This window comes from Meriones unguiculatus, chromosome 7, assembly GCF_030254825.1.
Source record: "Meriones unguiculatus strain TT.TT164.6M chromosome 7, Bangor_MerUng_6.1, whole genome shotgun sequence".
NCBI lineage: Eukaryota > Metazoa > Chordata > Mammalia > Rodentia > Muridae > Meriones > Meriones unguiculatus.
This window is the reverse complement of record NC_083355.1, coordinates 91,761,369-91,783,273: the sequence shown is the minus strand read 5'-3', so window position 1 is coordinate 91,783,273 and position 21,905 is coordinate 91,761,369. Positions and strand designations below refer to the sequence as shown.

Here is a 21,905-nt window from a genome sequence, read left to right as displayed (position 1 = left end):
CAAGTTGTGTGTTTAAGAGTAAGCACAGTGATAGCAAGGTTGGATGACTGGGACAAATCCCCAGCTCCCAATCTCCGTCTCGGCCCAGTTGACTGTGGTAAAGGGAGCCCCACCCACAGGCCCCAGGTGAGCCGAGAGGCTGCATCCCTGAATGCTGTCTCCTCTCCCTGAGGACAAGACAGTACAGAAGGGCAGAGCAGCTTATGGCTGCGTTCTCATTCTTGAACTGGGGCTTCGTTATTCACTTTGCTGTGGGCCTCTCAGTAAGCAGGCCTTTTGGATTTTCGTCATTTAACTCTCCCTGTCACATCAGTGGACGGCAATGAATTGGGTTCAGGAGAAGGTCTCTGTTTAAAAACAATGTATTGCAACTAATTAGACACTTGGTCCATAAGGATGCTTGAACAACATGCCTTTTTCCTTCTTCGTTTTAGATAGAGAAGAATTGTAGGTGTCGGTCATATTTTCTCCTTGGGGTGGGGATGGGAGTGAGGGGGGAGGTGGAGCTGGGGCTTGTGGGTAGAGGTGGAGGTGTTATTTAATCCAAACCATAGCTAACGCTGTTCTGTACCTTTGTTCGTGCACTTTGACAACCCTGACATGCCTTTTGTCTTGTGACTACTCACTTGTATTAGTAAAAGAGTTGCACGCTCTCCATGTCCTCTCAGTGCACTCAACAGCTCGGTCAAGTAGATATCCCTAACTCCATCCTGCTGGTGAGGGCAATGGGGCTCGGAGGAGCTGGGCGATGTTTCACAGCTACACTACTGGGAAGAGGCCAAATTAGTACCCTTCTGTTCCAAACTCCTTCCTTTCCCCTCTAAGCAGCCAGGTCCTCTTTACAAAAGGGGGGTGGGTGGGCAGGCTTGCCTGCCCATTGTTCTTCTCTGAGGAGTAATTCAGCTGGCCCGGAAGGTCTCTGAAGCTTCCAGTGAAGCCACTAGATGGGAAGTCTCTTGAAAGCATCAGAAGGATTTTTGCTTCCAATGTAGCGGATTATGCTGGCCTCCTGCGAGGAGTGAAGCTGAGGTTCGGGTCCTCTGTCTGGACTGCTACCGATCTTAGAACTTCCACAGGACTCACAGGGCCTCTCCTACCCCACACTCCTAACTCAGGAAACAGGAAGAGGATTTGCTGCTGGTGGTTCCAGAAGGAGCAGCACTGAGGTTCTCAGGAGCCAAGGCTTGTGCCACAGGGCCTGGGGCAGGTGAGGTAACCAGGCTCTGACACTGTCCAAATCTAGCTCCTCTCTGACGAGTGTTCATGGCTTGACCACATGGAGCCAGCCACTCTGGAGGAGGAGGGGCAAGAATGACTTCCCATATCCTATTAGGCCAGAGATTCCAATGGGGAGATAAGCAGCAGGGCCTGGCAAGCATGGAGCACCCCTGAGGCATGAGCAGAGACATCCAGGCTGACTTCCACTGGGATCTGGGTTGACTCAGAACACAGCCTTTGGTGTCAGGGTGGCCTGACTGGAATCTCAGCGTGTTGGTTTAGCTGTTGTATAATGTTGGGTGAATCTTCGGCCCTTTTTAGCTTCCACGCTCACATGTCCTCACAGCCACCGTGGTCCAGATGCTGTTGTGTATACAGTGGCTCAGACTGCTGTCAGAATGCTAGAGTATTTACAGTAGGGGCAGTCCAATAACAAACACGCAGAAGATCTGTTCAAGTTTATGAGATAAACAATCCAAACAATCATCAAAGGACAAGCAATAAATACATCCACGAGTAAAATTCCAGCCTCAAGCATTTGTAAGAAGCAAGGGTTGGAGAAATGCTTAAGCTGTTAAAGAGCACGTACCGTTCTTACAGAAGACCCAAGTTCAGTTCCCAGCATCCCCAGGCAGCTGCATCCTAACACCCACAGTCACCTATAACTTCAGCTCCAGGGGACACGATGCCTCTGGTCTCAGCAGGCACCTGTATTCACATGGACACACCCATGCATGGTCACACACAGATACACATGCGAAGACAGCTTTTTTTCAAAACTTAAAATTTTAAAAAGAAAAGAGAGGGAGGGAGGGAGGGACTGGGAGGGAATGAGGGAGCGGGACACGTCTGGGATATAGAGTTAATAAAATGTAACTGATAAGAAAAAAATAAAATTCAAAAAAAATTTTAAAAAGAGAGAAGGGCAACATTGAAGTTACATCACTATGCTTATTCCATTACTATAGTACAAAATCTAGCAATAAGGCCATGAATAACTGTTAGTGCATGCCTGTAATCTCAGCTCTCAAAAATAAAGTACAATGACGAGGCTAGCCTGAGCTACATAGCAGACTGTCAGTACTGATGATGGTGACAACAATAATTAATATTATGAGCTATACTAATGAGTGTGTGCTCTGCACAGCACATTCATGCACTTTATTACGTTTTAAACCCACTTTTAAATTTTAACTGATTCTGAAAAGAACCCATAAAACTGTAATATGAATGGGGTTCCATGTAATTTGTATCCAATCTGATGCACATATACACTGTGACACTAACATGTCTTGATGTGACCCCTTCAGAAAACAAAACACCAAAATATATTAAAGCTGAAGATGTTTGTAATCTTTGATGCAGTCTTGGGAGCCTGAGGAAGTGAGTTAATCCTAATGTCATAACTGTTTTCAAAATGTTTATTATTAAAAGGCTTTTCAAAGCATAGAAAGTACTTACTAAAAACTTTCAGGGCTACGGAAATGATTCACTTGCTGAAATCCTTACAATAGAAGCAAGAGAAGCTGAATTCAGTCCCAAGCATCAAGTAAGAAAAAAAAAAAAAAGCCAAGTGTGGGGTCACTGTAGTTCATCATCATCATCATCATCATCATCATCATCATCATCATCATCATCATCATCTGCACTACTGAGTTTGTACTCTGCATGGTACATTGGGCTTGCTGGCCAGCCATGCTAGTCCAACTGTAAGCTCTGGGTTCAGCGGGAGAAAGTAAGGTAGAAAGCAGTTGAGGGAGACACCCAGTGTCAAACTCTGACCTCCACACACATTTGCACACATGCATACACACCTGCACACAACTGTGTGCACACATAACCACACATAAAGATATCAAACGTATAGAATGGAACCATGAATCCCCCTTAAAGGAACACTTCATTTTTTTACACTTAGTTATTTACTTGTGTGGGGGCGTGGCATGCTTGTGGAGGTCAGAGGACAGGCAGGAGTCTGTTCTCTTCTTCCAGTGCATGTGTTCCAGGGGTTGAACTCAGGTTGTCAGGCTTGGTGTCAACTGCCTTTACCCGCTGAGCCATCTCGTTGGCCCTAAAGGAATATTTTAACAGGAGAAAATGTGTCATGTGTGTGAGGCTTTCCACTGTGAAAAAACAACAGTCTAGAAATGCAATAGGAGCATTCTCTGAGCGGTGATTCAGACTGACTGCCACGGAACAGGGAAAATGATAAACCTGGGGGAAATGTGAATTTGTATAAAGTCGGGTGTAATGTTAAACGAAAGAAGTTTAAATCGCATCTATCGCTGGTGATAATCTTATTAATTCATATGAGCAAAGGTTGAAAGAAAATAGGTGAAATTATCTGATGTGCTGGGATGGGAGATGATGAATTCATTTTTCTCTTTGAATATGGTTCTTGCATTATTTTATATTAATGAATTGGGAGATAGATTCTGGGCTCTGTCGCTGAATGATCTATGAATATTTATTTGTTGTTAATCGATTCCACATAGTAATTTACATAAAGGGTTCTGTGGAGAAGTGGCAGGGCATACCTACAATCTGAGCACTGGGGAGGCTGAGGCAGGAGGACAATGAATTTGAGACTGAAGCCTGGGCCAAGCTTCAAAATTAAAATTTTCAAATAGGGCTGGGGATGTAGCAGTGATAGAGTGCTTGAATAGTCCTGGGATTTATCTCCAGGACTGAGGGATAAAAATAGCAGGGTTCTTGCACACACCATGGTTTCAGTGCTGGGTTGGTCCATAAGTGGGCTCTCAAAGACTCCCAGAATGCCAGAGTTACAAGGGACAGTATGATGCTTCGTGTTGGAGTCAAAGGTCCTGAGGTCCAGAGATGTTAGGTTTTCTAAATAGTTCAATAGGAGCAGGTTGTCCCTCGTAGAAGACTGGCTACCCTTGGTCCTATTATCTGGGCACGTACACACCTAGGAGTCAGCCACATACGGGTGGAGGGAAATCATCTTCATGAAGAGCCTTCCTCCGGTGCAAGTGCTGGGTTGAGGGCAGCCAGATGACGGGAAGACAGAGAACCACTGATCCTGGCATACAAGCTCCAAGGCCATGGTTATCTCCACAGGACCCTGAATAGCCTCAGCCAGACCCGGCCCCTGCAGCAGCACTCAGGGCTGTCCAGGACTGTCCGTCGTTATCCGGCCACTGGTGCCAATGGCCAGCTGACTTCCAATGCCTTGCCTTCCGGACCGGGGCTTGAGCTGAGAGACAGTGCCCATCAGGCATCACGTGGAAACCGCCTCTCACCCCCCTGGGGTAAGGTTGCTCTGCCTCTGGACCTACGAGGGCTGAGCATCTAAATCCAACCCATCCTTCCTCACCTTTGCTTCCCCCTCCACTCTCAGAGGACTCAGCTGTCCCCTTGCCCTTCACTTTCTCAGCCAGCCAACAGTGTTTGTGCACTTGCTTTGTGCCAAGTTCCAGGGTCTCAGACTAGTCCATCTGGACTTGGCTCCTATTGAGACCTTACGACCTTCACTGCAGTCTGTCGCCTTCTGCTCTGTCATCTCTTTGCTTCCTTCTTATCCAGCCGGAGGACCTCAATCCCCTTGGCCCTCATGCTTCCACGTCATCGTTTCTGCAAAATCCAACAGGAAACCCCCAGCATTTCTGGACGCACCAGCACACATACTGTCATTGTGTGCTGCCCTCACTTCCTCCTTGATGTTTTGCTGGCTTCCTCACACCCTGCTAAGAGAAGCTAGTAACTAGATCCCCCAAACCCGGTTCTAGCCATTCCGAAGACATTATCTTCCCCCATTTCCCGTAGGAAACTCCCTCTCTGCCAGCTGGACCTATGCTCCAGTCCCTGTCCTTGTGCTCAGAGCCCAGCTCTGCACTTTTTGGGTGTTTCATGAAGGGTGCCCTGGATATTTCTCAACCTCAGGCCAACTGTATAAGGAAATATTCGGCTACATGCACAAGAATTGCCAATGCAGCTTTGAATGGCTCCTCTTTCAGCAGGACCTATCAGTGTGCACACAGCATGAGCTTAAGGGGCCACCTCTGGGTGCTTCTTGAAACCATCACCCTACCTTGACCACAGGCCCGCTGTCCAGGTCTTAGAAGATTCTGTAGGATGCACCCATCATTCTAACGGCCTTTTGCACCAGGCTCTGGAGATCAGGGTTATATCTTGGCTCTGTCCAGGACCCAAGCCCTCTCTCCCTCTACAGGGCTGAACCTCACTGAGAAAATCAAGAAGATCAAGGTCGTCTTCACTCCCACCATCTGCAAGCAGACCTGTGCCCGGGGGCGCTGTGCCAACAGCTGTGAGAAGGGTGACACCACCACACTGTACAGCCAGGGCGGCCACGGGCATGACCCCAAGTCTGGCTTCCGGATCTGTGAGTCCCCCCTCCCACAGAGGGTCTTGGCATGGCGGTGGCTGGGGCTGGCCTCTCAGGGACTACTTGGCGTGGAACCTCTTCTGTAGCTCTATCCATTGTTATAAATCACAGCAGGAAGTAGAGCCTTATCCTAGCTCTGTCCCAGCCTGGCTGTGTTATTCCAAGCTGGTCGCACAACGTCTCTGAGCCCTAGTTGCTTTGATAGAGAAGATCCACGCCCCTGCCTGTGTTCTAGGGCATGGTGGCGGGCTGGAGTGACACTAGGAGGCTTTTCTGCTTACCTTTACTCCAGGGTTGTAAATAAACTCCCCGCCACACCCTCCAAGACCCCCAAATTTGGGGGCCCCGCTTACTTGTCACCGACTGGAGGTCAGCTGCCAGTCACCCTGAGTGCTTCGTTGTAGATTTCTGCCAGATTCCCTGCCTGAACGGAGGCCGCTGCATTGGCCGGGATGAGTGCCGGTGTCCAGCCAACTCCACAGGGAAGTTCTGCCACCTGCCTGTCCCACAGCTGGACAGAGAGCCTCCAGGAAGAGGCGCCCAGCACAGGGCCCAGCTGGAAGGGCCCTTGAAGCAGTCCACCTTCATGCTGCCTCTCTCCAACCAGCTCGGTGAGTGCCAGCAGCTGGGGCAGCCAGCCCGGGAGGTGCCCCAGGTAGGGAGTGTGCTGTCACCATTGCTATGCTAGATGGGGGACAGGGCTCCATTTCATTGTCCACACTTCTGCCTCCCATTCCATTGGGGTTTCCCCAAGTTTGTGTGCCCTTCACCTGAGCCGAGGAAGACAAAGCCACTTATGAAGCACCTCCCTTCCCCTCCCCCAGGAGTCTACAGATGTTGGGGTGGGGCCCCTGAGCCCAGAGATTATGACGATCTCAGGTATCCCTTGAGCATGGGTCCCATGAGGTTGGCTGGCACTCAGGGCTGCACAAGGTCACAGAGGAGGTAGAATCAGGAAGAAGCGTGCAGCTTTCAACGCAATTTCTACTTGCTACTGTCCTTCCGGGGGACATTGTTTCTGGTTACACACAACAGGCAAAGAAATGGAAGGGGCTTTTGGAGCCTTTTGCGGTCTGGAGCCTGCCTGCCCTAGGGTGGTGGGCATGCTTCACAGGGCTGAAAAACGAGGTGGGAGCCTGCTTCTTGGCTCTGATCCCAGCCCTTCTGTCCAGCTTCTGTGAACCCCTCGCTGGTGAAGGTGCAGATTCACCACCCACCTGAGGCCTCCGTGCAGATCCACCAGGTGGCACGGGTTCGGGGTGAGGTGGACCCTGTGCTGGATGACAACAGTGTGGAGACCAGAGCCTCTCATCGGCCCCATGCCAGCCCAGGCCACAGCCACTGGGCCAGCAACAGCATACCTGCTCAGGCTGGAGAGGTCCCTCGGCCACCACCCCCAGTGCTGTCCAGGCACCGGGGACTTCTGGGCCGGTGTTACCTGAGCACGGTGAATGGACAGGTGAGAACAAAGTTTCTGCCTCAGCCCTTCAGGCTTCTAGAAGAGCTGTGGTTCCCCAGTCTGTAGGTCTTCTCTCTTCTTTCCTTGTTCTTGTGGAACAAGACTGTGGAAATTTCCATTTCCCACACGGGAAAATCCACAGCATGAAAGTACCTGAGTGGGCTGCGGACGTAGCTCAGTTGGTAGAGTGCTTGCCTCGTGTCCAGAAGATCCCCAGTTTGATCCTTAGCATGGCGATGCACACCTGTAATCCCAGCACTTGGGAGATGGAGGCAGGACCAGACACTACGTACCTTGGCTACGTAGCGCATTCAAGGCTAGCCTATGCTACAGAGACCCTGTCTGAAAGGGGAGGGCTGCTGAATGTGGAGAGGTTGGTCCCCTCCCTGAGCTGCATGTAGTTCCTGTCAGTGCCAGGCACACAGAGGGGGACCAAGGAAATCCCCTTGTAGAAGAGCTGTCACTAGTACCTACAGCCTAAGGCAGTCTGGAGTTTGGGCTCAGAAAAATATTAGCTCTCTGTGGGTCGAAGCCTAGGGCCCTTGGTGGATGGACAGAGGGTGTCATGGGTTGTCTGTGGTCTCTCTTCCAGTGTGCCAACCCCCTGGTGGAGCTGACTTCTCAGGAGGACTGCTGTGGCAGTGTGGGGACCTTTTGGGGTGTGACCTCATGTGCTCCATGCCCACCCAGACCGGGTGAGTACTAGCGTCAAGACGGAGGGCAGGGGGACATGCTCTGTTCCCACACCTCACCGGCAAAGGTTCCCAAGGCCAAGCAAGGAGCTTCCCTGACAGCTTGGCCAGCTCAGCCCCTCTGCCCAGCCACTGGGTCCCTGTTCAACCTGAGACTGTGTGAGAACTTCCCTTTTTCAGGAGCGTGCAGATTTGGCAGATGCTGCCTGGGTGTCTCTCATGTGCCTGCCAGGTACTGAGGAGTCAGTGAGCAAAAAGCCATTCACACTGTCCCCGAGGCCTTAGTCTGAGACCTGGGGGAGGTGACCAGGTGCCTGTGTGTGAGTTCAGCTTCTGACTACTCAGCCTGTCCCCACGCCCCCCTCTACCCTGGCCTCATTCCTGGGCCTGGACCTGGCATGTATTATTCTTGCCTGTCAGCAGTCAGCTCGGTGAGCTGGTTTTGTGGGGGGCCTGGAGCAGAGCCCGAAGGTGGGAGGAGCAACACTGTTCCCAGCATCACACTCAGCTTGGAGCTGTGACTGCGTTTTCCACACTAAAAGTAAGTGCAGATGGTTGCACAGTACAGCCTGTTTCTGCGAACGAGCGAAGGGTGGCGTTCAGCTCAAAGGCTCTAGCATCCAACCCAGGCCAGCAGTCAGTCTCTGCTGAGCTTGCCTACCTCTCCCTGCCTTGGTCCCCTCTCCTGTGACACGGAAGGGTAATAGTGTCGCTTACAGGGCTTCCGTGGGGACTACAGGGTTCATGTTATAGCTGGCCCTCCATATCCACAATTCTCTAACTGCAGATTCAACCCATCTGAAACATATTTGAAAGAAGCCGGGCAGTGGTGGCATACCCCTTTAACCCCAGCACTTGGTAGGCAAAGGCAGGCAGATCTCTGAGTTCAAGGCCAGCCCGGTCTACAGAGTGATTCCAGGACAGCTGGCCTGGTAGGATTGTCTTAGGAGGGACAGCAGGTGTTCATCCAAGAGGCAGTTCTGGAGCTACAGCCTCGGAGGCTCCTGTTTGCTTTGAGGCCTGAGTGCTGCTGTGGTGTTGCTTCTGGGGACGGTGCAGAGGATAAGTGGGCCCAGCTGCCAACAGATGTGGCAGACAAACAGGGTTCTAGAAGGGGCCGCTCCAGAATCCTACATCCTTAGCAGCTGAGCCCTTGACATTAAGCTCTCTGATGGGAGTAGGGGACACCTAGGGCCCCATGAGTTCTTGAGGTCAGTTCCTGTTCTTCAACTTGACAGCGAGGTTAACGGAGGTTACCTGTCAGATGACACTAGTGGGAATGAAAGTACAAGCCACCTTGGATTATTCATTTAAAATTTTTTAAAACATATATATATATATATATATATATATATATATAGTGTGTGTGTGTGTGTATATGTGTGTGTGTGTGTGCCTGTAGCAGTCAGAGGACAACTAACAGGAGTTGGTTCTCTCCTTCCACCATGTGAATTCCAGGGACTGAACTCAGGTCTTTGGGTTTGACAGGAAGCTTCTAGCGCTGGGCCCCAGACTCTTCACTTACATGCCACATCTCCTGGTTGTGGGATTGTAAGCAGGAGCACAGGACTGTGCTTGTTCAGGATGCAGGGGTGCAGGCTGTGGGGATTGCTGTGGCCAGTGAGGGTTCCTCAGTGTGGGGGTCCTCCACTGAGCAAGGGCTGGTGTGCACAGTGCCCGTGGAACCTGTTCTGAGAGACGTCCTCACTCAGAAGGAGGGCATGGGTGAGAGGGCCAGCATGCGCACTTGGGGAGCTGTCCGCCTAGCTGGCCCCCTCATGGTGTGGGCTGCGCGACAGTCCTGTGAGCTTATCCCACTGATGGACCAAGGGCCTTGATCCCAATAGAGCTGGCCAGCTCTGACTAGGCAGAGCCCGAGCCTCAGCCACAGCGGGCATGGAAGAAGCTGTCTGGATCAGTTGCACCACACGTACATGACAGTGCTGCGTGTCTGTGGGGGTGCAGAGCACAGGATGGGCCTCCGTATGCACGCTTAACACCCAGCCCTTTCCCTCCGTCTCTCAGGCGGTGCCCCAACCTTCTTCTGCCCCCAGTGTTTGACACAGCTCAGCAAGCTGGGCACCAAGACCCTGGACTGGCACGCATTCCAGCACACTGAGCAAGAAACAACAGAGACCAGGGTAACATAAACATTTCCAACACATAAATAGCAGCTGAGCGCTGTATGGGGAAGGGGCGAAACGAAACGTTCGGGAACCTTGTTTGTGTTGACAGTTTGCCAAGACATCCGGCCTCACACCTTACCCGAGGGCTGGCGGGGGTGTCTCTTTTAGTAGGGCATGACAAACAAGCTACTGTGCGGGCATCGGAGGACAAAAGAAGCCGCTGAATGTGTTTGGGGCCCGGGGGGGGGGTGCCTGGCAAGAAAAGTGGAACTTCTGGATTCTAGAACCTTCTCAGGCCAGGTGGCTTTAATTCTATTCCTCCTCTGATAAACTGGGACTGTGTCTCTTGGGGAAAGCTCTGTCTTCCCCTGCAGAATCAAGTCATGACGGGAGCAAGAGAATGGGCAGCCTAGGACCTGTATGACTTCCCCCAGGTCACACTGGCCTTTCAAGGTTCGGAGCCTGACTGTTGAAGTGAACCACTGTAGGATGATACTATTTCCTTTTTCTTCTTTCTATTCTTTCTTTTGTTCTTTCTCTTTCTTTCTTTTGAGACAGGGTTTCTCTACGTAGCCTCAGCTGTCCTGGACTCACTTTGTAGACCAGGCTGGCCTCGAACTCACAGAGATCCGCCTGTCCTCGCTTCCCTGAGTGCTGGGATTTCAGGCGTGCAGCACTGCACTTCGCCAGGCTGGATGCTACTATTTCTAACAGCGAAAGGGCCGCCTTTCAAGGCAGTCTCAGTTCCAATGGTATAGTCGCTCTAGAACCACTCAGACTCCCTCTGCTCCTCCCCCTCCGAGTGAGTGATACATGTCCCCCACTTACCTCTGGGGTTTAGCCTTTCTGACCTCTTGGGAGTTCGTAAAGGCCCCAGCCCAGAATCTCTCCAGTGTCCTGCCAGAGTCTGGGAACACACCACTCTCAAGAGCTACTTTGATTGAGGCCATATTTTTTAGTTTCCATATAAGACAGACATCTGGGTTAACTGGAAAGTTGGCAGCTGCCTCATCAGGCTTGGCACTGGCCATGTCAACCCCAAGGCCCCTTTGCTGGAACGGGTGGAGCTGGCAGTTGGCTCCAGACCTGCAGTGGTGGGCTCCAGCTGTTTGCCACGAGATTGTCTTTCCATCTGCCTGGCCTCAGAAGCCAGGCCCCCTCCCTGGATCTCCTGGGGCTGCAGACTCTGCCCCTCTGCCCTTCAAGGAAAACAGCATCTCGTGAGTGACAATGCCTGCCGCCTGATGAACCATCACACTGCCTGCGTTGCCTCGCTTAGTTTATACGAGCACAAGTTGAGGGGCTTGAAGCCCATTTAACAGATGGAGACGTTCAGCTCCAAGAAGGCGGAAGAACTTGTCTAAGGTTGCAGAGTGCTTACAAATGAGCTAGTACTTAAAGCATTAGTAACTGCCCTACAGAGAAGGGCAGTTTCTGTTTCTGGGGGATCCTAAGGAGAAAAAAAAAAAAAAAAAAGGAAGGATAGATGTTTCTAGAAAGCAGAGCTCAACTCAAAACCGAGGAAAGGGAAGCTACTTACTAAAAGCCACAGGTGTCCAGCACTAAATAAGTTGTGCGGGAGGAACCAAACTCCTTCTGCAAGAGGTGTGCCTATCAAGAACAGGTGGAGGTGGGGAAGCAGCTTAACTTGAGAGGATGAAGGCACGTGTGTGTGTGTGTGTGTGTGTGTGTGTGTGTGTGTGTGTGTGTGAAGATTTCTTGGCCAGGCACAGAGCAAAAGCTTTTTCCTATAAGGAGAGCAGGAAGTAGTTCTGTGATGTCCCTCCTGGGGGAAGTTGGACCTGTGAGGGTTCCAGGGGAGGCAGAGAGCCTTAGGGCAGCAATGATAGTATTGTGATCATTAACAGCTGTTTATGTGGACCCTTTAGGAGGCCTTTGTATTGCAGTGAACGCTAAAGATGCTTCTAGCTGTCACGGAATCCATACTGTGTAGTTCAGAAGGATGGGAAGCCCAGGTCCTCTTTTCCTGACTCCTTCCTCCCGTGTTCTGTCATTCACTGTCTGCGGGTGGGTTTCTAGAGCTCCTGGCTCAGGCATTTGCTGAACTGCAGGGCCTCCGCTCTGGGAATAGCTGTACTAGGGTAAGGCTTTCCTCTTCTCCAGATTGATACACTAGTCCCCTGCCCGAGAGGAATGGGACTTAGAGAATTCCCATCAAGCTGAGAAAGTATTGTGTCTGGCTGGGCGGTGTCCTGAGAGCTTCTTCCAAGGGATTTGAAGCCTTCTGGGAATTGTGTCCCAGGCTTAGCTGGTTTCCTCCCTGCCTTGCAGGGGTGGGCCGTGATATGTGGCATCTCTAGCCTACTCCAGGAAGCGCTGGAGCATGGGTGACTGGGTGGCTCTGAAAGTCTTCTCCACTTTGCTGTTTGTGGTGACACTAGCCCTCCTGCCTGTCTGAGGAAACAGACATCCTCATTGAGGGAAGGGAACTATCTCTGAGGGAAACGTCCATCCTCATTGAGGGGAGCCACGACACTTGACCAAAGGGAAGGTCCAAATCGTGGACTGTGTGATCACTGCTAAGCTGTGGTGGCTGTGGTGCACAGAGGCACACATGCTCACTTAGAGTTCACTGATATTCCACAGGAGGAGCGTGTCATCTCCTGTGTCAGCTACTCTTCTGTTGATAGGGCGATGGCAGGGGAGAAGGAAGAGGGAACTAACCACTAGGCCTGGGCCAGCTGTGAGAGGTTCCATCTGACATTCATTGCTTCAGCGGAGCAAATCTTCCTGGCATAACCAAGTTTCCGTCCCCACTTCTACAAACAGAGAACTTCAGGCTGAAAAAGAATGGCAAATGTGCTCCAAAGTATAGTGAAGCCAGGAGTGGTAGTGTGCCCGGCTGCCCCGGCTGCCCCGGCTGCCCCGGCTGCCCCGGGCTCCCACACTGCTCCCACCAGGAGTCACACACCCACCTGCCTGAGGCGTGCAAATCCGGGCCAAGGCTCCAGCCAGCACAGAAGTGCAAGCTTGACCTCCGGGGCCAAATATGAGTCTCTTCCATGGGGGTGAGGGGAGGGGTAATTACACACCAGAGACCCTCTATGCTCCCCCACACCCTCCGTGGGCACCTGTCATCATAGACAAAGATGGCCTGGTGTAATGTAAACAGCCCTGTGGCCAGACAGGTCTTCGCTGTCCCCTCCCAGCTCTGCTTGGGTATCCAGGGCCAAAACTGTCTCCAGTTTGCTTTGTTGAGGCATCCCAGCCAGCCTCGGGGTAGATTTAGCAGGGGCAAAACAGACTGCAGCCAGGGGCTCTCTGTTCCTTTGCCCTTCCTGTGAGCAACACGGAGCAGCAGGGGATAGGCAAGGTCACATCCAGAGCCACACAGCCTTTTCTGTGTACCCTCCCCAGTTCAGGTGTCTAGAGTTCCAGCTGATCCTGGCTGTGCCACTGGTGTGTCATATCATGGCCACCTTCTCCATGTATTCAATTTTATGTGTACGGGTGTTTGTTTTGTCTGCCTCTATGTCTGTGCACCGGGCGCATGCAGTACCCGAGGAGGCCAGAAGAGGGTGTTGGGTCCCCCAGGGATGGACTTACAGAAGGTTATGAGCCACCCCGTGGATGCCGGAAATCGAACCTGGTCCTCTGCAAGCGCAGCCGGTGCTCATAACCTCTGAGCCATCCCTCCAGCCACCTGCAGCCACTTTCGTTTTCCAGATCTGCAGATCGCAGTCCCACGACTCCTCTGGGCGCGGTGTGGTCCTGAGGGTTGACATAGGCTCTTCACATTTCCCTTTGAAGACTCTGAGTGGTGATTAAGTATGTTGTATGCTTGTCAAACATCTGATGAGACCTTTTGGCCTCCTGCCTATCCTGATGCTTTGTTCAGGTGGGGCACTAAAGCCCCCCAGGAAATAACCTTCCTGCTGGCCTGTTATCTCCCTACAGCCTCCCCTAGACCCCAGAGTTGTCTGTATTACAGTCCCCAAGTCTTGTCATGGGTTCACACATCTGTTTTGTTCTGAAGCAGCAGATGCTCTGAATTTCAACTCTGTAGCAGCCTTTTGGGGTTTATAATTGCCAGCTCCATCCACTCACTGGCTGGCCTTAAGCATGCTTCTAGCTTCTATCCATTTCTAGTCACTTATCTAGAATGAAATGGGGTGAGTTTACAGATTCCTCCCAAGGGCTGTTATGAGGCTAAATAAGTTGCTATGTAAAGCCTTTACAATAGAGCCTCACCTGCAGCAAGTCTGTTCGGGGATTTGCTGTTGTTATTCACTTCCTTTTGATTGGAGTGCCCAGGCTGCTACAGGGACTGGGCTTAGCACCAGTGATGGGGTCCCTGCCCTCACAGAGCTTATGCTGGGAGGGAGGGAGACAAGCAAGCACACACGCTAATGGCCATAACACATGTTAAGCGCTATGAGCAGGGAAGGCTGGTACCCTGGGATCATGCAGGAGGGTTTGAAACCTGCCTCCTTCATCCTCATCCCTGTGAGTCACACAGTTCAGCCACTACTGAGTTCTCACCCCAGGCCTCGTGGCCATCTGAACTTCTGCCTCTTCTCCTCCCAAGGAGGTTAAAGCTGGTTTTTCAGGACTGAGTCTAGACTTGGTTTCACAGAAGCCGAGGAAAGGTATGGAAACACCTAGTTAGAGGTAGAGGCTGTTGGCCAAAATTGGGAGATCGGCTAGAGACAGTAGCTCGGCAGTTATTTTATTTTTATTTTTTTTTCTAGAAGCTTGCTTTTGGAAAGCACAGCCAATCCAGCATTTTTTCTTCAATCCAGTGAGAGGAGAGTCTCTTTAGAGGGCAGGAAGGCCGCTTTGTAGAAGGACCCTGCGCTTCTGTGTGACTGTAGCCAGGTCCTCTCAGCTTACATGGCCTTGGCTCCCACGGTTTTCTTTAGGTTCCAGGGGCTGGTTCTCCTCTTGTTCATAGCTCTAGCCAAGCACTGTCCCCTCCTCTCCCAACTTCCCAGAAAGTAAAGGTCTGCCTGACATCTCTTCTGCTCCCTCTTGACTTCTAGGAGGTGATGCTGCCCAGGCCTCTGGCAGAGTGAAACAAGCCTGAGAAGGGGGCTTCTCGCCTCTCCTTGCCCCTTCTCTCTCTGTCTCTTTGTCTGTCTCTGTGTCTCTGTCTGTCTGTCTCTCTCTCTCTCTTTGAGACAGTGCAGAGTAGAAAAGACACACACAGCCTTTGTGGCAGAAGCCTGCATTCACCCTGACTCAGCTCCCACCAACCCCCTTTCCCCCCTGAGCTGTGCTTTCTTGCTCTGTAAAATGGGGATGAAAAGCCTTCCTATCCGTTACTATTGTGAGAAACAGACAGGACAGTGTGGCCTGATACCTCACTCCTCAAGCATCACACAAACACTGACTTGGCATTTCTCCTCAGCCCCCGGCAAGTACCCTGCATTATTCCTTCCCACCTCTGTCTTCGTAACATCTGCCGCCTGCATCCAATCAGCCAGTGGTCCAAGTTTCTCCTGACAATGTTCTCTCATTCTCCCCTCCTTTCTGTCCTCAGCTCACACCACCAGGCCCCAGGCCAGGGACTTGTTTGTTCCCAAGCTTCACTGGCATCCTTCTGTCTCACTCTCAGTGTTTCAGAACCCCTGCTCATCAGCCTGAGTGATTTCCTAGGCCAGAGAAGATGGGTCATGTCATTAAAAATTGGAACTTCAACTTACATGTTTTCAGTAGCAAAGAAAACATTAAGCTCTATTAGTTAATGTCCTCACTTGGTCTGTCCATATGTCAGGCTGTCACACATCTTGCTTGGCATACAGCATGTCCTGGAATGGGGTTTCCAGGCAACTGGCACCTCCGTGTGTTTGATTTTGTCATGTTACAATTATGGTGGTTCCTATTGCTCTGCTTCCTGGACTTGTCTGTTGCCCAGCATTAACTAAGTCAGTCCTGACAAAGCAGAGGAACGGGGACGGCTCTAGAAAATTCCTGCTAAGAACCCATGGTCCCAAGAAACTACTAACAACATAACCAGAAGCAATCTTGAAAAGCGTCACACCGACACTTCTTCTAATGACTTATCATCAGCCAGGTAAAAGTAATGGCCTAGCATGTGTGACCAGACATGTTTGGCAAGAGCCGGCTGGCTAAGAAGACTATGCGAGATGCAGAGTTCAGTGTGCTACCATTGGTAACAAACCTCACCGTAAGTGCCTTGAGAAGGGCCTACTGAGGAAAAGCTACTCGCTTAGAAATTTTTGTAGGCCAGGCATGGTGGCACACACTCAGAATCCCAGCATTTGGGAGATGGAAGCAGATGTGGATAGAGAGTTTGAATCTGTCCTGCACTGCATAATGAGATTCTGTCCAAAAGGAAGAAAGGAAGGAAGGGAGGAGGGAGGAAGAGAGAGAGAGAGAGAGAGAGAGAGAGAGAAATGAAAGGGGAGAGAACAAGAGAAGTTGGGAATTTAGTTTTGTGGGAAGTCCCCAAATTCTGGCTTCAGCACTGAAAAAAAAAATACATGTTAGTACTGACACACTCAAACTTGGCTATACAACTGAATGAAGGTATCAATCCTCCTTGTTCTTTAGAGAGGTCTTGCTGTGTAGACCAGCGTGAACTCAGAGATCTGCCTCCCTCTGTCTCCTGTTTGTTGGTGGTGGTGACGGTGGTTTGTTTTTTTGTTTTGTTTTTGAGACAGGGTTTCTCTGTGTAGCCTTGGCTGTCCTGGACTCGCTCTGTAGACCAGGCTGGCCTTGAACTCACAGAGATCCGCCTGTCTCTGCCTCCCTGAGTGCTGGGATTATAGACATGTGCCACCACACCTGGCTCTTGGGATTGAATTTAGGTTGTGAAGTTTGGTGGCAAGTGTGTTGTTGGTCCACTGAACCATCTCCTTGTCTCTCTTAGGGACTTCTTAGCTTAGGAATTATGAACTCAAGTCCTCCTTTCCTTCACCTCCCTCTCTCATCGACACTGGGGATCAATGGCGGACACATTTACTGGACCGCCACTCTAAACTGATGTAGATGGTTTTCCTTTTCCTAGTTAGTATCAATAGGGGCTTTTTGTCTCTGTGACATGAGAGGGATGTTGTGAGATCAAGGCAGGATGTGTGTCAGCACCAAAACACTGATATCATTTCCTTGTTGGCCAATATGCATTCAGATCCCTCCTGTACATTCATAATCATTTCCAAATAAAAAGTTAATAAAATAAACAAGGCATGTTTGGTCATATGCTATATTACAAAATGTGAAGGTAGCAGAATGTATACTGCATATAATAACATAGCTAAATATGTGGTATAAATTCAGATGAGAAATGACTTTAATTTTATTTGTCTGTTTATTTGTTTATTTTGGTTTCTCGAGACAGGGTTTCTCTGTGTTGCCCTGGTTATCCTGGAACCTACTCTGTAGACCAGGCTGCTCTCAAACTCAGAGATCCCCCTGCCTCTGCTTCCTGGGTGCTGGGATTTAAAAAAGGCATGCACTACCACTGCCTGGAGAGAAATTGCTTTTTTAGTATTTCAGAAAAAAAATATTTTTGTTATTTGAGCCAGGTTCCTGTGCTCTGTCTCAGGCTAGCCTTGAACTTGAGGTGGTCCTGCTGCTTCAGTGTCCTGGGTCCTGGGATTATGTATGTAAAACATCTCTTTAATCTCTAAAAATATTTTCTAATTGAAATATATACATATGTATGCTGCACGCATGATATTTTGAAATGAGAATGTGTTGTACGATAGTTAACCTAACTAACGTGTATTTGGGCTGAAGAGATGACTCAGTTGATGAAGGGCTTCCTGCCCGAGCCTGAGGACCGGAGTTTCAATCCACAGTATGTAAAAAGAAAACACTGTGTGCTTCTAATCGCAGTGCTAGAAACAGGCAGATCCCTGGAGCTCACTGGCCAGTCAGCCTCGCTGAACCATGAGTTCCAGGTGTAATGAAATACTCTGCCTCAAAAAATAAGGGGGAAAGCAATCAAAGACCACAGTCAAAGCTGACTTCTGTCTTATCTATGCATCTATGAGGGCACACACCCACAGCAGCACACCCACACAAACACATACACATACCGCATACACGTATGACGGGCACAAAATACGTGCATCGCTTTGCAAAGATATGCATGTTAATTGGCTCAATTACTTTTGTGTTTGTTTGGGGAAGGGTGAGTGGTCTTAAAACCTCTACTTGGTGATTATCAACTACGTAATGCATTGTCATTAGTTAGGATCATCCTGTTGGGTAGTAGCTCTCTTGAGCTTATTCCTCCTTTCTGAAATTCATACCTTTCTTTTTTTTTCTTTATTTTCTATGTGTGCTTGCTCATTTATGATGTGTATGCGTGTTAGCGTCACTTTTATGAATGTGGTGCAGTTTCTCTCTTACGCCGGCTAGTACCCAAATTAATGAGAGCGAACTATTATATTTTTTAATAAACTTTATGGCACAACAGCTGAGCAATATGAGTCTGTAGTAACCCTTTAAGCTAGCCTGGCTTCCTCCCAGTGTAAATCCCCAATTTACTGCTCCCTCTGCTCCAGCTGCTCTCTCCTGATGTCCCTGGAACTCTCCTCCTGGTTCAGCCCCTTCTTTCTTTTTCTATCTTCTCCTCCCCCAGCTGGCAGAAGTCCAGTCCTATTCTCTATCCTGTTTAGCCATTGCCTGTCAAGCTTCTTTATTGATTTATCTAAACATGGGGAACAATGTTTAGATAGGAGATTCTCAGAACAAGGATTGCAACCAGATATGGGGGTGGGGCACAGAAATCATCACTTGAATCTTTACACAGTACACAATAACATATGCCTACACATGTGTGATGTGTACATGCTACAGCACGCAAGTGCGGAGGTCAGAGGACAACTTGTGAGAGCTGGTTCTCTCTTTCCATCACATGGGCTTCAGGGCTTGAACTCAGCTCGTCAGGGTGGGTGGCAACTGCTTTTACCTGCTGAGCCATCTTGCCTGTCCTGAAATTCACACCCTTTGTCCACCAACTTCCAAACTTCTCCTGTCTCCATCACAGCTCTCAAAAACTGCTGTTTTCCTCTTTGATTCTGTAGGTTTGCCTTTTTCAGAATACATAGCCAGATAGGATCAGGCTGTGTTTGTCTTTCTGTGACTGGTTCTTTCCCTCAATGTTATCCTTTAAAAAGCAACAAAACAAACAAACAAACAAAAACAAGATGGGTCAAGAGGATCTTGGTGAAATCGAGGACCAGCTGCCCGGGACGGTGTTTGGTCTCAGTGCTACTTAGCACACGAGACAACTTAACTGTGACCACTTGGTAGATGAGCTCACAGGCCCTCCCGTGAGACCTGTCCGTATTTTCATTCCTCAGCCTTCCCAGTGATTGAAAATGGCCAGCTGGAGTGTCCCCAAGGGTACAAGAGACTGAACCTCAGCCACTGCCAAGGTAAGGATGACGAAGACTAGGGTTGAGCTGGGTGGGTGGAGCAGGAAGGGAAGGTTGGTTATGCCTGCTGGGGCAACACACACCCCAGAAGGGAGGGGCATCTGTCACCGCCTGGGAGGCCTCTCTTGTGCACCTTTTTACTTGTTGGTTTTTAAGACAGGATTTCTCTGTAACAGCCCTGTCTGTCCTAGACTCACTCTGTAGACCAGGCTGGCCTCAAATTCACAGAGATCCTCCTCTGCCTCTACCTCCTGAGTGCTAGGATTAGCGGCACATGTCAGCACACCCCAGGCAATCTGTTGTATGCCTTCAAGCTCCAGTTTCTGAGAGCTGTGGGAGAGGCTAGTCCTGGGGAATCCTAAAACATCAGGGCTTACTTGAGGATGCTGAGAGATCCAGGGTACTGGGGTCACCCATCCTTACCCACATCTATGTAAATCATGGCCAGAAACCCTTGCATATTCAGTCACTTCTCAGGCTGGTCTCCCAGGAACAGGAGGACTTTCCACCAAAGTGAAACTGAAGTCACCAGCAGTTAGTAGGAACCTCTGTAGGCTCCTCCCGACAGAGCAGGTTTCTGTGATTGGGTCTCCTTCCCTCCCGCCTCAGCCCAAGCGGAAGGGCAGGGAGAGGTGGATGGTGAACCTTAATCCTGCCCTGATCTTGACAGTCTCGCTGACATAGCTGTGGGCCAGCTGATGAGGGGTGGCCTGCAGTTAGAGCCCACAGAGGGGCCAGGCCTTTGGGGCAGAGAGAGGGGCTGAGTGGTGACTTTGCTCATTTTGGAGCTGAAATGAACTCTGACCTCCTGGTGGTGAGTGGATGGAGAGCTGGCTGTGTCAGCAGGGCTTGGGGCTGCTTCTCTTCAGAGGACTCCAACAACTGGGTGGAGAGCTGTCTGTGTGACTTCAGATAAAACTGGGTTGAAGATAATATTATCCCAAATGGCCCTGAGGAGCCTTTTGGACATTTTCCCCCAGGGAGAGGAAACTGTTTAAGCCTTAGTGACTGGCTGTCTGTCTGCAGCATAACTGACCGCTGATAAGAAAGAGGGCTTGGGCCAGTGCAGGTTTCTGGCCATGCCTAACCCAGGGTTAAACTCCTTTGGGTACAGTGACCCGGAGTCTGAGTGGCTGTAAAGAGAACTCTTCGCCTTTCATTCTTAGAATTTCGGTGAGTCCCTTGCTCATCCTCCACAGAGCTCCTGGGAAGGCTCCCAAGCTTCAACCCCAGACTGCCCTACCCCTACTTCTTCACCCACATGCATCCCTCTACCCCTCTCTCTCTCTCTCTCCCTCTCTCTCTAAAGTGGTAGACATGGGGCCAGGGTGTGTTTTGTGTACACAAGCTGAGTGCTACATCCAACCTGTGCTTGTTGCTAAGTACACAACACTGGGTAAGACCCAGTCCATGACCCAGGAGAACAGACGCCCACCAGAGAAGGTTTTTGATGGGGGGCATGTGGCATGGGACCCCCTGACAGAGCCCAGTCCAGCCTGGGAAGACCAAGGAAGGCTTCCCAGAAGAGGTAGTACTAGGCCAGAGGACATAGCATATCCAGCTGAAGCAGGTGCAGATCTCCCTGGCGGAAGGATAAGCAAAGGGATAGTTTGGGCAGCCTGAACCATCTGAGGGACACAGGGAAAACAGCCTATATGCACAGAGGAGGTGATAATGTCTTATGAGACCCACCTGCTCACCCACAGGCTTGGGACGGCCTTGGATACCCTGCCATGCCTCAGGGCTCCTTGGACGAGCTGATGAGGAACCCTGAAGCTTCTGAAGCACAAGGGGGAGGGGCAATTCAAGCTTGTGTTCAGATATGCCTGGCCACAATCTGCAGGTGTATGGGTCGGCTTCCCTCCCAACTCTTGGTAGCATCTCTCGGGTGCCTCTGCTCCCATCACGCATCCTACCAAGGACGTCCTCCTGTCGGGCATCTTTCCGGGCCTCATCTTGCTCTAATCTCAAAACCCGAGGATGAGCACGTGGTGCTGACGGCGTTGGGCCTCCTAAATTATGCCCTGCTGTGGAGGCAGTGCTCTTGCCAAGGGCTTCACGTCCAACATTGGTGCAGCAATCACAGTCACCAACAGAGGTGCTGTCACCAAGATGCCCAGAGAATGAGGGTTTGAGCTCCCATTTTTGCAGCATAAGAAGTCTGGGTGCCAGGAAAAAGCCATTTTCCTTTTTTATATGAGGATGAACAGGAGGGGCCTCTGCTGGTCTTAGGGGATCATGTAGCCTACCTGGGGCAGGGGGTACCTGACACCCTCCTGCTGGCCCTACTTCTTCTCCCCGGCCCTTCAGCACTGTGCCCCAGCCTCCCACTTCCAGCTCCCTGCAGATACATACGCTCTGCTGAGCTGCTCAGGACCTCCTGAAGAAAGCTGACTAGAAGCAACTTGGTTACCCATCTGACACCGTCCAATCCAGACAGTGTTGTTTGCCTGCTTCCCGTGCCATTTGCCAGAGTCACCAAGAGCTGAGCTACTCTTGGCAAGTTACTCCTGGAGTTTTTCTTCCTCTATAGAATGAGGGCACAAGAACCCAGTCAAGCTACCTATAAGGTTAAATGGGGTGTCATAGTCAAATACCGAAAGAGTACGAGGCACACAGTAGGTGCTCCATAAACATTAGCTTTCCAACTAAGAGGGTTACTATGTGCCA

The 21,905-nt window shown here is 50.5% G+C and overlaps 1 protein-coding gene across 1 annotated transcript in view; it reads left to right on the top strand.

Moving 5' to 3' along the window:
• Window positions 1-21,905, top strand: part of Ltbp2 (latent transforming growth factor beta binding protein 2) — a 91,586-nt gene that overhangs the window by 37,423 nt on the left and 32,258 nt on the right. The window contains 6 exon segments of the mRNA XM_060387866.1: window positions 4,300-4,490; window positions 5,411-5,581; window positions 5,989-6,195; window positions 6,757-7,043; window positions 7,636-7,738; window positions 19,161-19,235. Coding sequence (XP_060243849.1) covers window positions 4,300-4,490; window positions 5,411-5,581; window positions 5,989-6,195; window positions 6,757-7,043; window positions 7,636-7,738; window positions 19,161-19,235 — 1,034 coding nt within the window.